Source organism: Suillus subalutaceus (assembly GCF_016647625.1).
Source record: "Suillus subalutaceus strain FC151 chromosome Unknown DFJ58scaffold_453, whole genome shotgun sequence".
NCBI classification, from domain to species: domain Eukaryota; kingdom Fungi; phylum Basidiomycota; class Agaricomycetes; order Boletales; family Suillaceae; genus Suillus; species Suillus subalutaceus.
In genome coordinates this window covers 2,027-14,862 of record NW_024540702.1, presented here as the reverse complement: position 1 = coordinate 14,862, position 12,836 = coordinate 2,027, and the positions used below count along the sequence as shown (strand labels likewise).

The 12,836-nt window shown below is 45.9% G+C and overlaps 3 protein-coding genes across 3 annotated transcripts; 1 reads left to right on the top strand and 2 right to left on the bottom strand.

Annotated features, from left to right (window-relative positions):
• Window positions 1-6,011: 6,011 nt before the first annotated feature.
• On the top strand, window positions 6,012-9,212 carry DFJ58DRAFT_719893 (uncharacterized protein; the record flags this gene model as incomplete). The annotated part of the gene is made up of 17 exons (XM_041384683.1): window positions 6,012-6,045; window positions 6,082-6,114; window positions 6,378-6,509; window positions 6,560-6,825; window positions 6,987-7,269; window positions 7,329-7,480; window positions 7,534-7,624; window positions 7,754-7,782; window positions 7,841-7,950; window positions 8,079-8,135; window positions 8,179-8,264; window positions 8,312-8,371; window positions 8,421-8,477; window positions 8,530-8,658; window positions 8,729-8,837; window positions 8,975-9,047; window positions 9,099-9,212. The coding sequence occupies 17 exons, from the start codon at window positions 6,012-6,014 to the stop codon at window positions 9,210-9,212; spliced, it is 1,815 nt and encodes a 604-aa protein (XP_041234957.1).
• Window positions 9,213-10,167: 955 nt separating this feature from the next.
• DFJ58DRAFT_849321 (uncharacterized protein) lies at window positions 10,168-11,088 on the bottom strand (the record flags this gene model as incomplete). The annotated part of the gene is made up of 3 exons (XM_041393712.1): window positions 10,168-10,341; window positions 10,564-10,926; window positions 10,984-11,088. The coding sequence occupies 3 exons, from the start codon at window positions 11,086-11,088 to the stop codon at window positions 10,168-10,170; spliced, it is 642 nt and encodes a 213-aa protein (XP_041234956.1).
• Window positions 11,089-12,214: 1,126 nt separating this feature from the next.
• Window positions 12,215-12,633, bottom strand: DFJ58DRAFT_738156 (uncharacterized protein; the record flags this gene model as incomplete). Its single annotated transcript, XM_041386970.1, has 3 exons — window positions 12,215-12,346; window positions 12,393-12,509; window positions 12,556-12,633. 3 exons carry the CDS (start codon window positions 12,631-12,633, stop codon window positions 12,215-12,217), a joined length of 327 nt encoding a protein of 108 aa, XP_041234955.1.
• Window positions 12,634-12,836: the final 203 nt, after the last annotated feature.

Genomic DNA, 12,836 nt, shown 5'->3' with positions numbered 1-12,836 from the left:
GCAGCAGGATGACATCACGGTGCTTGCTCTCATGGGCGCAAACACGAAGGTGCAGAGAGCTAGAACAGCAGCGAGGCTAGAGATATCCAGAGCTGATGCAGAACGTGAATCCGAGGAGTTTCCCCTTGGTCGGAGGCCTTCATGGGTTCGACTGAAATCAGCCATAGCCAGCTCTCCAGCAAGCATTATGAAGCCTTGGGTGTGGCCTTCCAGACTATCACACGTGCAACTGTCTGTGGGACGACTATTTGTCATGTGCACCAGGCACCTGTGGCTCATGCTCAGAGATGACATCTTCCAGGGAGTTAGGCCATGCCCGGAATCACTGCAGGAAGCCATGAAATGTTGGACGATAACAAGCATCACTGACACCCTGACTGCTGTGACCTTCGAAGCCTGTAATGTCGGACTCCAGGACCATTCTGGTGTGACCCCTGGACGCATGGGCCCAAGGTCAAAATCATTCGCAAACCGATTGTCCACCTTCTTTCCCAATCCTAAATCGCTCAAGAAGGCATCCTCTCAGTGGTCTTCATTGTGGACTGGAGAAGGATACATTGCAGAGTTTCACAGATTATTAACAAGAATGGACGAGGATGAGAGACGCGTTCTCTGCAGGATGGACTTGCGATATATTTTCAAACATTCACTGTCTTCCCTGCAAGCCCATGCTGCGGCTGTCTGGAGAGTCAAACAATCAGCCATTGTCTTCATCACTAACCCGGCATTCCTACAAGATTGAATGCTTAGGGAGAGCTGGTGAAAGTCGGCGAGACCTATCGCACGCGCTCGGTCAATATAATCAAGGGGAAAACGCATCATTTTTACAGCAGACCTAATGGATGTCACACCCTTTGATGCTCTAGGAGCTCTCAGAAAGGCGGTCTGACAGGCAGAAACGCAGGGACCTTCACAAAATACTAACCAAGGCAAACAAGCACAAGAGGGTCCCTCCTCCCCACGTCCCTCCGGACGGAGCAGACCATTTCCTCTGTCTAGGCTCCACGATTCTGAATAGATGTAGACACGTAGTACTTGATTTTTGAAAGTGAAGCATCATACAGCACACTCGAGCATTCATACACACTGTAATTAACTGTATAGCCAATATTTACTATGATGTTACCTGATCTTACGTTGGTCGCTCTCAGGACATTGGAACACAAAGAGAAAGAGAGGAGGAGGATGTCTTATTGGACCAGGTAGGGCACCGTCAAATGTCTGTTTCATCACCAGACACATGCATGCATCCATTATTGATGTAGTCCAAGTTATTAATCATGGAAAATGAATGTTCAAGAACATTGAATCCACTGGTCAGTAAAAGCAACATTTGTGAGTTATTTCATAGCATCCTCTAGTTATAGCTTCTTCCACTCATCAAATAGCTTCCGGGGTATAATTTCATGACTTTACCACATACCCATTCATACTGTCACTCATTCAGTTTCTCGTACCCTCTTCTCTTTCCTACTACCCTACCCTGTAAGGCTCATGTCACTTCCTTCTGCCTTCATTTTCACTACCTTTGCAATTCTCACATTTCACCTGTTATTGGTGGGAACAGTGATGAACAAGACAAGTGGATTCAAGGTCTGAGATCACCACCTTTCCACCTTTCTCCCCATCTCACCTTCTGTTAGTGGGAACCCTAATGATATGTCTGGCCAAGAAATAGAGTGAGAAATAAAAGGTGAGAAGAGGAGGTCGCTCTATTTCATAGACATGTCATCACTGTTCCTACTAACGGAAGGTGAGATGTGAGAAAGGTGAAGGTGACATACTGTGGAGCATGAAAAATAGTATCTCTGATGTGGACAGTCATCACATTTCTCTAGAATTGATGATACTGGAATTCCTGCCGTGAAACAATGATGCTATCAATTGGCTATTGGTAGTCAATCACAGACCACAAATATTCACAGGAGGCCCACCTGAATATGTGATCCATATAAGTAGATCTCAGACTTCAGACATCTAGTGATCTTATTGGACCAGGTAGGACATTGTCAAATGTCCATTCCATCACCAGACACGTGCATCCATCTATTATTGATGTCATCCAAGTCATCAATCATGATCTGAATGTGCAATCCAGGTTACTTGACAGTCTGAATGCCCTGACGATACCAGGTGTGTGAGCCTGTAGGCACAACTCCCTACATCACATCTATTATTCTTGGCTTGCATATACTGGCAGTCACTATAGTTTTTAACTTGTTCAATAAATAGACAAACTTATCTATGTGTCATAGCCAGTGGCTCATCTACTTACATAGGGTGCGAGGACAGAATTTTATGCTGGTTTCAGACATCTTTCTTGAAGTTTGAGTCACCCAGGTGTATAGAGAATCCAGTGACAAACATACAAGTATGATGGTCATTCTACCTCGAACACTTCAAGAAGCGAAATTTGTTGTTCATATCGGTGATAATATTAGACTCATGCAGGGTGACATCAACGGAAAACCATCCCAGAAGTGAAAATTATTATTAGTACTGTCAGCAATGGCTTGATCTTCGTAGAGGGTGACAACAACAACACAGGCCCTCAAAAGCGAAAATTTATTAGTCACATTAGGTGCTATTAACAGGGATTTGACTATCATACAGGGCGACACGAAGAATAAATGCACAAAGTCAAAATGCCGTCAGAAGCAACATTTGTTAGTACTGACAGTAGTTTGACTCTCACAAAGGGTCACACTAACCAAGATTCCCCCGGATCTGAAACAGTTGGTGCCATCAACAATGGCTCGACCCTCACAAAGGGTTACACCAACCACAAAAGCCCCCGGAATCAAAACAGTTGGTGCCATAAACAATGACTCGACCCTCACAAAGGGTTGCACCAACCATAAAGCCCCCACAAGGGGAAAGGGGTGGTGTCATAAACAACGACTAGACCCTCACAAAGGGTTGCACCAGCCATAAAGCCCCCAGAATCAAAACAGTTGGTGTCATAAAAAATGACTTGGCCCTCACAAAGGGTTGCACCAACCATAAAAGCCCCCAGAAGGGAAAAGGTGGTGTCATAAACAATGACTAGACCCTCACAAAGGGTTGCACCAGCCATAAAGCCCCCAGAATCAAATGGTTGGTGCCATAAACAATGACTAGACCCTCACAAAGGGTTGCAACCAACCATAGAATCAAAACAGTTGGTGTCATAAACAATGACTCGACCCTCACAAAGGGTTGCACCAGCCATAAAAGCCCCCAGAAGCGAAAAAGGTGGTGCCATCAACAATGGTTGACCCTCACAAAGGGTAACACCAACCACAAAAGGCCCCAGAACTACAAAGACAAAATATGTACAGTTTACAAAGGGACAGCAATTAAATACATGAGTGAGGAGGGAGAAGCAAGAAAGAGAATTTTTTGGTTCAAGTTGACCGCATTTTTGCTTATATAATCATTGTCACATCAGGCCACAATAATAAAGCCACATCTTATCATAAGAAATATTCGATGAAACAGCACATTTTTGTGCATATGATCAGCGTCAATCAAACGAAAGCTATATATTGTAATTGGAAGATGCTTGTTGAAATTTTGCAAGTTGGCTTATTAGAAGCAAATAACCAACATTGATATGCTGCCTCCCTCTCTAAGATTGATTTCCAGCCATCATATGACATGTATGACTGTATCTTGAACTTGTTCCTGAGGTTATTGAACCATCTAAATCGAGTGGGCATGCCCATTTCATGTGTAAAAATCATGTTTTCAAATTTGAACACCCCTGTCATGCTGCCTTACCCTCTAAGATCGATTTTTTTCAGCCTTCACATGACTTGCCTGGCTCAAGATAGGACTTGTTCTAGAAGTTATTGAGCCTCCTGAATCTGATAGCAGCATTTGTTTGGTGCGAAAAAATCATGTTCCAAAGTCATGAGTTATCAAGTCCTGTTGTGCTGAGGCCCTCACCCAAAGTCAATTTTGTCAGCCTTTGCATGACTTGCATAGCTTGATCTCAGGCTTATTTCTGAAGCCATAGACCAGTAGGAGCAACAATTTGATATGGCAAAGTCATGTTGTTGCAAAGTTGCCCACCTATGGTCAAGTTGACCGCTTGTGCTTATGTAAGCAATGTCACCCCTGTTATGCTGCCTCACCCAATGATTGATTTTTTGAGCTTTCATATGACTTGCTTGGCTTCAAATAGAACTTGTTTCTGGGGTTATTTGGCCGTCTGAATCTGATGGGAACACTGGTTTGGTCCGAAAAAATCATATTTCAGAGTGATGCTACCCCCTCCCCCTACCTACTACCTACTGTGCCCAGAGGCAGGATTCCATGTCGATACTGATGTATAAAAGGATGTTCCTAGTGTTTTTGTATCATATTAAGTGATTGGAGATGGTCTCAGAGTCATCCGGGCCCATGTGAATTGTGATGTGTCAGTTTGCCTGATGCCCCCCCCACAAAGATCGATTTTTCTAGGCTTCCCATGACTTGTCAGTCCTTCAGGAGCATCCTTCCTGGGGGTTATTGAACCCTCTGAACATGATGGTCAAGCCAGATTTGCCAGAAAAAATCATGTTCTTGAGATATGCAAGGTCCCCCTCCCCCTCCTATCTCATATATCTTCATATTATGTGAATACTGATATATCAAAGGATGTTCCTAGTGTTTTATGATCACAGGAATCGATTGGAGATGGTCCCAGATTATTTCTAGCCTGTTTGAATTGAAATATGTCAGTTTGCCTCATACCCCCCACAAAGATCGATTTTTACAGACTTCCCATGACTTGCCAGTGCTACAAAAGCATTTTTCCTGGGGGTTCTTGATCCACCTGAACACGATGGTCGAGCCAGATTTCCCAGAAAAAATCGCGTTCTTGAGATATACAAGGTCCTCCTCCCCCCTCCTACCTCCTATATTTTGCTGTGCTTGAATTTAACTTAAGACCGATACTGTAAAGGCCTGTCCTAGTGTTTTTTAGGTGTAGGAATCGATTGGTGATAATCCTGGACCACCTGGAGATCAATATTGGTGACATATGGTGGTGGGGCCAAAATGTCAGTATTTTGGCCATATCTCCACAACCCAACCGCCGATTTCTTTAATTGTTGGCTCATATCATTCCTAGAAGTACCCTCCATGATATGTACCAGCCCATGAAAAGAAATTTTTTCACAAGTTTGAAACCTATTTCTGAAATGACCATATAAGTTATCGTGCGGTATGGTGTCGTAGTCTATCGCGTTTCTTATCCTTGTCTTGACTGTCGTATGGTATCGTAGTCCATCGTGTTTCTTGTCCTTGTCTTGACTATCGTATCGTATCCTATGGTATCGCGTTTCTTATCCTTGTCGTGGTCTTGACTATCGTGATCCTTATCTTTGACTTCCTTATCGTAGTCTTGACTATCGCGTTTCTTATCCTTGACTTGCTTATCGTATCGTAGTCTTGACTGTCGTAATCCTTATCCTTGTCTTTTGCTTGTTTTCTTGATTTTTTGCTATCGTAGTCTTGACTATCGTATTCCTTATCCTCATCCTTATGGCCCAGGTCAAAACCTCGTTCAGACTTTGCTTGACTTTGCTTGATTTTTGCGTTTTTATCGGAGTAGTTCCCACGGTCGAGTTGCTTTCTTGAACCCTTCGATTTTGAGTATTTTGCTTGTAATTCACTAGGATCTTACCCTATTGATGTCGTTAGACTATGGATAGACTCCCCTTGACGAGGGCTACGACATTGATTTTTGCATTTTTTTCGGAGTAGTTCCCACGGTCAAGCTGCTTTCTTGAACCCTTCGATTTCGAGTATTTTGCTTATAGTTCACTAGGATATTATCCTATTGATGTCGTTAGACTATGGATAGACTCCCCTTGACGAGGGCTACAACATTGATTTTCAGGCACAGCAGGGACAGGGCACAGCCGCAGCAGGGACTCACGCAGCCGCAGCAGGGACTCGCGCAGCCGCAGCAGGGACAGGGACAGAGGCGACTGCAGGGGTGCAGTCTCAGGAAACATATAGATAGAAGTACCCTCCATGATATGTACCAGCCCATGAAAAGAAATTTTTTCACAAGTTTGAAACCTATTTCTGAAATGACCATATAAGTAGCTGGCATTGACCTTGAGATCGCACAGAGCTCGAGTTGGAAAGACTACTGGCAGTATTATTCACGCTGGCCGTGGACATTCGACGGCTGATAGTAAAGACGTTTGCTGTTGAAATGCGAGATTCAGCGGTAGTGAGGATGTCGACGATTGGGTGCACTCATGATTTGAAGTGCTCTCACTCGCTAAACTGACGAATAGCGCGAATATAGTTGTGTAAGGGTCAGTTTTGACTGCAACACCACTATGTACCGAGCACATACCATCTGAAACACTTGGGCGCTGCCTTGGCTTGAGCAGCTGTCCATATTGCAGAGGTTGACCAGGATCTTGTCAACGAGTACAACATTGCAAAATTCGATTTTCCATATCTCATGGATCGAGCACAGCATCTCAAGGCAAATAAGTTCCCTTTTCTTGGTCGCATGAATGGTGCGCATTTCTGTTTGCTGTGATAAGATCATACTGATGTTGTGTTAAAGGTTCCAAAACTGAGACGAAGGAGACGCATTTCTCTTCGAAGGCATACGAGCAGCGTGATTCCAAAGATACAGAGCTAGAAGATCGGCTACAACTCGACGTCCTGCAATTTATGCAACGTGAACACAAGTTACGTAGTTATACCTTCAACACTGTCTGTGCACAGTTCCTTGGTGAGCCACAGGAGAATATGAACCACTCCGTTATCACAGAATTGCAACATGGTACCCCAGAGTCCAGACGTCGGCTGGCCGTCTGCTGTTTAAAGGTGATCGAGTCCTTTTTGCGTCGTCTTTGTCGTTCTTATAGTTGCTACAGGATGTATATCTCCCTCAGTGACTGCGGGACAAACTTATGTGCTTCATCAACTACACTGAAATGACACATGTCACGGGCATTCCCTTCAACTACCTCCTTTCCAATGGCCAGTCCATTAAGGTGCTTTCCCAGCTATTTCACGAGGCTAATCAAGAGAGATATATCATCCCTGCTTTGAAGGGCGAGGGTTCTGATGAGCAATACGAAGGTGCCACTGTCATCGAGCCGAGGAAAGGCTACCACGACACACCAATTGCAACTCTTGATATGAGCTATTTGTATCCGTCCATCACGATGGTACATAATTTGTGTTATACGACGCTCATCGAAATGAATACCATTGATCGCATGCAGCTTGTCAAGGACGTTGAATATATCCAAACCCCCAATAACGGTATGTTAGAGCTGTTGGATATGTAGTTTGCAGATCAGTCGGCTAATGCTTCTGGTTAGAATTTTTCGCTACTACGGCAAAACGAAATGGTCTACGACCTACTTTCTTGGAAGATTTGATCTCTGCTGGTACGCGTGCGAAGGCAGATCTCAAGAAGGTGACCGATCCATCCAAGCGTGCAGTCTTGGACGGTCGTCAGCTTGCTCTGAAGGTGCTTTGCATTCAGCTGGTACGGCGACCCTATCTGACCTCATTCAATTGCAGACCAGTGCCAACTCTCCTTATGAGTTCACTGGTGCGACGATTGGAACATTACCCTGCCTTCCTATCTCCTGCAGTGTGGCAGCATATTGGCGTCAGATGATCGCGAAAACTAAGTAGGTAAGTCGTAGTCTGTCCGCCAGTGAACACCCGACCAATAACCATTTGTAGGACGTTGAAGCATAATTCTCCATTTATAATGGACACGCTGATAATGCTGAAGTAATTTATGGTGATACTGACTCTGTCATGGTCAGGTTTGGGCCTGCAGAACTGGAAAGGATCATGACTCTCTGCTCGTACCAACCAGCAATCTACAGGAGCGGAGGCGGCAGATTTTGCGACGGCGAAATCTGTCAGACCTATTGAGCTCGAATTCGAGAAATTTTATTACCCGTATCTTCTCATCAGCAAGAAGCGGTACGCTGGACGTTGCTGGACAAGCCAGACGAATGGGGCAAGATGAACTCAAAGAGGATCGAAGTTTGTCTTCATCTTCAATAGTTTACCGTGGATATACTGAATTAAGGAATCTAGACGGTCCGGAGAGACAACTGTCAGCAAGTATCTACGGTAATCGAGACGTCAGAGGAGCTGAGGAGTAAGTACACACTTTTGCTCGTTTGGTTGCTGAACCAGCCATCCCAGGTACACAAAGCGCATCATATCAGATGGTCTGCAAAATAAGGTCGATATGTCCCAACTGGTGATTGCAAAGGCTCCGGCCATAGCTGGTATGTGAATTTTGAACGAGAATGGGCTGGCATTCTAATGTCCGCAGATTATGCTGCGAAGCAAGCGCATGTGGAGTTGGCAGAGCGCATGCGGCAACGTGACGCAGGTTTGTGACTGATGTGGTTACCTGGTTATGTCCTGATATCCATGGTCAGGTTCCGCACCGGCCTTGCGTGGCCGTGTCACCTACGTTATTGTCAAGGGCATTGAAGGTCACATTCCGCGTCAAGTATCATGGCTCTATGCTGACTTGTGGAAGAATAGGTGCTGCTGCATACGAAAAATCCGAGGATGCCCTTTATGTTTTGGAGAATAGCATTCCCATCGATACTAAATATTATCTCGAAACGCAGTTCTCAGATCCTCTTGTGAGAATTTTTGAACCAATCCTGGGTTAGAAGGCAGCATCGTTGTGTATGTTGCTTCATTCGCTGTGAATGTCGTCTGTTGATATGTTCCCCAGTATCTGGCGCGCACACCAGGTCAATCCAGATCGCAACTCCAACAGTTGGCGGTCTGATGAAGTTCACAGCGAAGACGGTAACATGCCTTGGGTGCAAACCTCCGTTACTGTCGAATAGCAATGTAAAACGTAAGCCCAAACAAGCAAACGTCTGGCCCTATCTCACTGCCGCCACTGCTGCAGATGGTGCCGTGTGCAATAACTGTCAACCAACGATCGGGGAGCGATATCAAAGCAAATCATAAGCGCGTCGCAGCTGCAAGTGCGGTTCTCGCGACAGTGGACGCAATGCCAACATTTTCAGCGCTCTTTGTATCAAGTGTGGTTATATCTGTGTTGCTTCGACTGTCATTGACACTGTGGTCGATAGGATGTGCAATATTCGAGCAAGGACTGCCCGATATTCTACATGCGGAAGAAGGCACAAAAGGATGTGGAAGATGCGAATTCTGTCCTCGAGCGGTTTGATGCAGATCTGTGGTAATTTATATCGATGTATCGTTATTTTCATTTCGCTTGGTTTTTCTCCACTGTTATATCACTGATCATCCTGGCAATATATATTCCTGAAGTGTGGTCTAGCCTAGTATCTAAAGTGATTGCAGGTACTGCGTCAAACGTCTGAGCCTCGACAGCTGGGAGCTCAATGAAACTGACACGGACGGTCAACGGGGTAAGGGTCTTCATTGAAACAGCTGTGCGCGAGCACCAGCATCTTCCTTCCTCGCCACCCCCACTTTTCCTCTCGGCTACCTGTTGGTAAACACCTGATGCATAGTGCCTGCGAGATAGGGACGCGGACAGGTGTGCACCAGCTTTGGCAGTGCGCATTGAATTTACACAGACCTCTGGTTAGACGACCGTAATGCTCGATCGTTCCTCAAGTGAGTTACTCTCACACCGTCGACTGACGAATAGCTGGAAGATAGTTGTGCAAGGGTAAGTCTTGACTGCAACACCACTGTGTACCGAGCACATACCATCTGCAATACTTGGGCGCTGCCTTGGTTTGAGAAGTTGTTTTTCCCATGTAAGACGTCCGGCACCCGTCCTACAGGGATGATTGTTGGTTCCCCTTGGTCACACACGGCCTCGTTTAAGAACCTCAAAGATGGGAGTGCGTGAGAGCGAGAAAAGGCGATACTGGGCATTGGCACAAACCTCGCGAATGGGTCCCTGTCACTGAATACGACAGCCGGCAGGTGAAGAAGAAGAGCACGAAGACCACAAAACCGTCTGTCTGGGCAGCTCCGGTAAGTTATGTTTTAAACATCCACCAGGACTTAACAAGCATACCCGTACGGTGTGACCACCGAGCTTGTCGATGATCTCCTGCAAGCGAGCGACCATCTACCACAGCTCTATTGTGGATTGGTTTGAAGTTTTATCTGGACATTGGAAACGCAGCGCAGGCAAGTCATTTCCATCTCATCATCACATCAATCAGAGGTGATGACGGACAGAGAAACGAACTCGATACATATCTTGTACGTCGTTGTTTGACCGTCTTCATCCTCTGATATATGAGTCCTAAAGGATTTGCTAGCTTCCAACGAGGAAATGTCGTCGTCTGCACGACGGTTGGTTGTAAAATACGATATAATGGATTGAGACTGTCCAAGGGGAAGTACGGTTCAGCAATGTAGTGAGTAAGGATTCGAATATTAAAATGCAACTCAAGATCATGTGTCAATGTGTAACCGCGATGTAGAACAAACGAACGAATCTGATCATGTCGTGATGAATCATGTGGCCTATCTGTACTGTAAAATGAAGCTAAACTTGAGATAATCGTGTCGATGAAGGAGATGTTACACATTGGGGTGATCAATGACCTGAATGATACGATCTTTCAGTTCTTCGATGCATATTTGTCTCTCTACGGCGTCTCCATGTGCGTACTCCAAGATCGCTTTGATGTTCTCCTTCTGCTTCACCGTCTCCACCTCCAGCCGATCTACGTCTTCGCTCGTGACGTCAAGTAGTGCTTTCTGGTACATCACCTCTTCTTCCAAGGTATCAATGCGGTCACGGTACCTTTCTACCTCTTCTTCGTGCCGAATACGCGTTCGTTCACGTTCCTCCTGCAGGTATTCGACTTGATGATCCACGCGTTCCAGCATCTCCAAGAGTTCACGCGCGTACTGAGCCGTACATGAATTCGGGCTTGGGGATCTTAGCTGAGCAACGTCTTGGTCCTGTGTATCCCGAACGTCATATTGAATTGTCAGCAAAGGAATGCAATCGGGACATACATTGTAACTCGGTATCTTCATGTTCAGATGAGATTGAATGCGTTTGATTTTCTCCGTCGGTGAAACGTCTTCTTGAGTACTACGCTTATTTGTATAATCAGACATAGCGAATGATGTTAAAGAAATATGCAAGTAGATCTTGAATAAAGAACGATGGTATGGCAGGTAGACGAATGAACGATCACAGTTCAAAGTACAGTATTTGTCAGCAACCTCGTCAGACGATTAGCCGACCGTGTAAGTCTTCATAACCCATGGTTATCTGGTAATTATGCGCAGAGTTTCACGGAGTTCGATGGGTGGTCTTGGCTGCTGGAAGATGAGAGGGTGCATCGACATATGAGAGCGTTTTAGAGAGATGTGATGGTGCTCTCAGAGGGACGCGTTTGGTTGTACCATGAGTGCTGCAGGTGTGAGGAGACGTGGTGGATGACGTTGTCACAACAAGAATGGTGATATGTGACAAGTGGAAACTGTCCTTGTGAGCGTTGTGCACCACGAAAGATATGAGAAATGGCCGAAGACTCTAAAGATGTATACAACAGTTATCCAAGACCCATGAGTTGACCGTTGCTCACAATTGTCGTTCATGAAACTATTGGTGCATGGTGCGTGCACTTGACGACGCGACGCGGCTTAGTGAAATCTGGAGCTCAGGAATACAAACCACGGACACTTGTATAGTTGATTTTAGTCGATTTTTCTTCGTTGTCTATGACTGATGGGTAGTACGTCTCGTTCGTTTTGTCACTGATACTACTACAGTTGCGTACGCAGCCGATTATCAACGTTGACATGGCGGGTACGAGTCAGCTACAATGAGTAGCCTAGCTTACGGACGACATCGTCCATCATTTGCCATTTGCAATTCGAATCCTTCATCCATGACGGCCTTGACTCTGCCAGGTAGATCCACCGCTTTGAATCGCCAATCCCAGGTCGAATATGAAGTCATCGATCTGAATGGCGACATTACACCAACGCGTACCAGGATATTCCAAACGTACGCGAAAATAAGAGAGCAGCAAGAAAGACCTCAAGTGCGTCAACAACATCGATATGCCTGCATGCTTGTAAAGGCACTGAACACGGGAAAGTCCTATCGCACCACGGCAGAGCGACGGCAAGGAGATGCAGGTGCGGAAGCGTGGAACAGTCGTGTAAAGAGAACTGATGTATCGTGCGACTGTCGACGACAGCCTTGCACCTATGAAGGCGCTGAACACAAAAATCACATATCACAACCATGCCAGAGCGACGGCTCAGAACCCCCGTAAGGAGCGACGGCAAGGAGATGAAGGTTTGGAAGCGTGGAAGAGTCATGTAAAGAGAACTGACGCATCGTGCGACTGTCGACGACAGCCTTGCACCTATGAAGGCGCTGAACACGGAAGTCACACATCACACACCAGCCAGAGCGACGGCTCAGAACCCCCGTAAGGAGCGACGGCAAGGAGATGAAGGTTCGGAAGCGTGTAAGAGTCGTGTAAAGAGAACTGACGCATCGTGCGACTGTCGACGACAGCCTTGCACCTATGAAGGCGCTGAACACGGAAGTCACACATCACACACCATGCCAGAGCGACGGCTCAGAACCCCCGTAAGGAGCGACGGCAAGGAGATGAAGGTTTGGAAGCGTGGAAGAGTCATGTAAAGAGAACTGACGCATCGTGCGACTGTCGACGACAGCCTTGCACCTATGAAGGCGCTGAACACAAAAGTCGCGTCTCAGACAATGCCGGAGCAACAGCTCTAAACCCCGAAAGGAGCTACGACACCGCAAGAGATTGAAACAAGTCATAACAATGTGATAAGTATAAGGTAGAGAAGATGAAGAGCGGAAGTTGAAATTG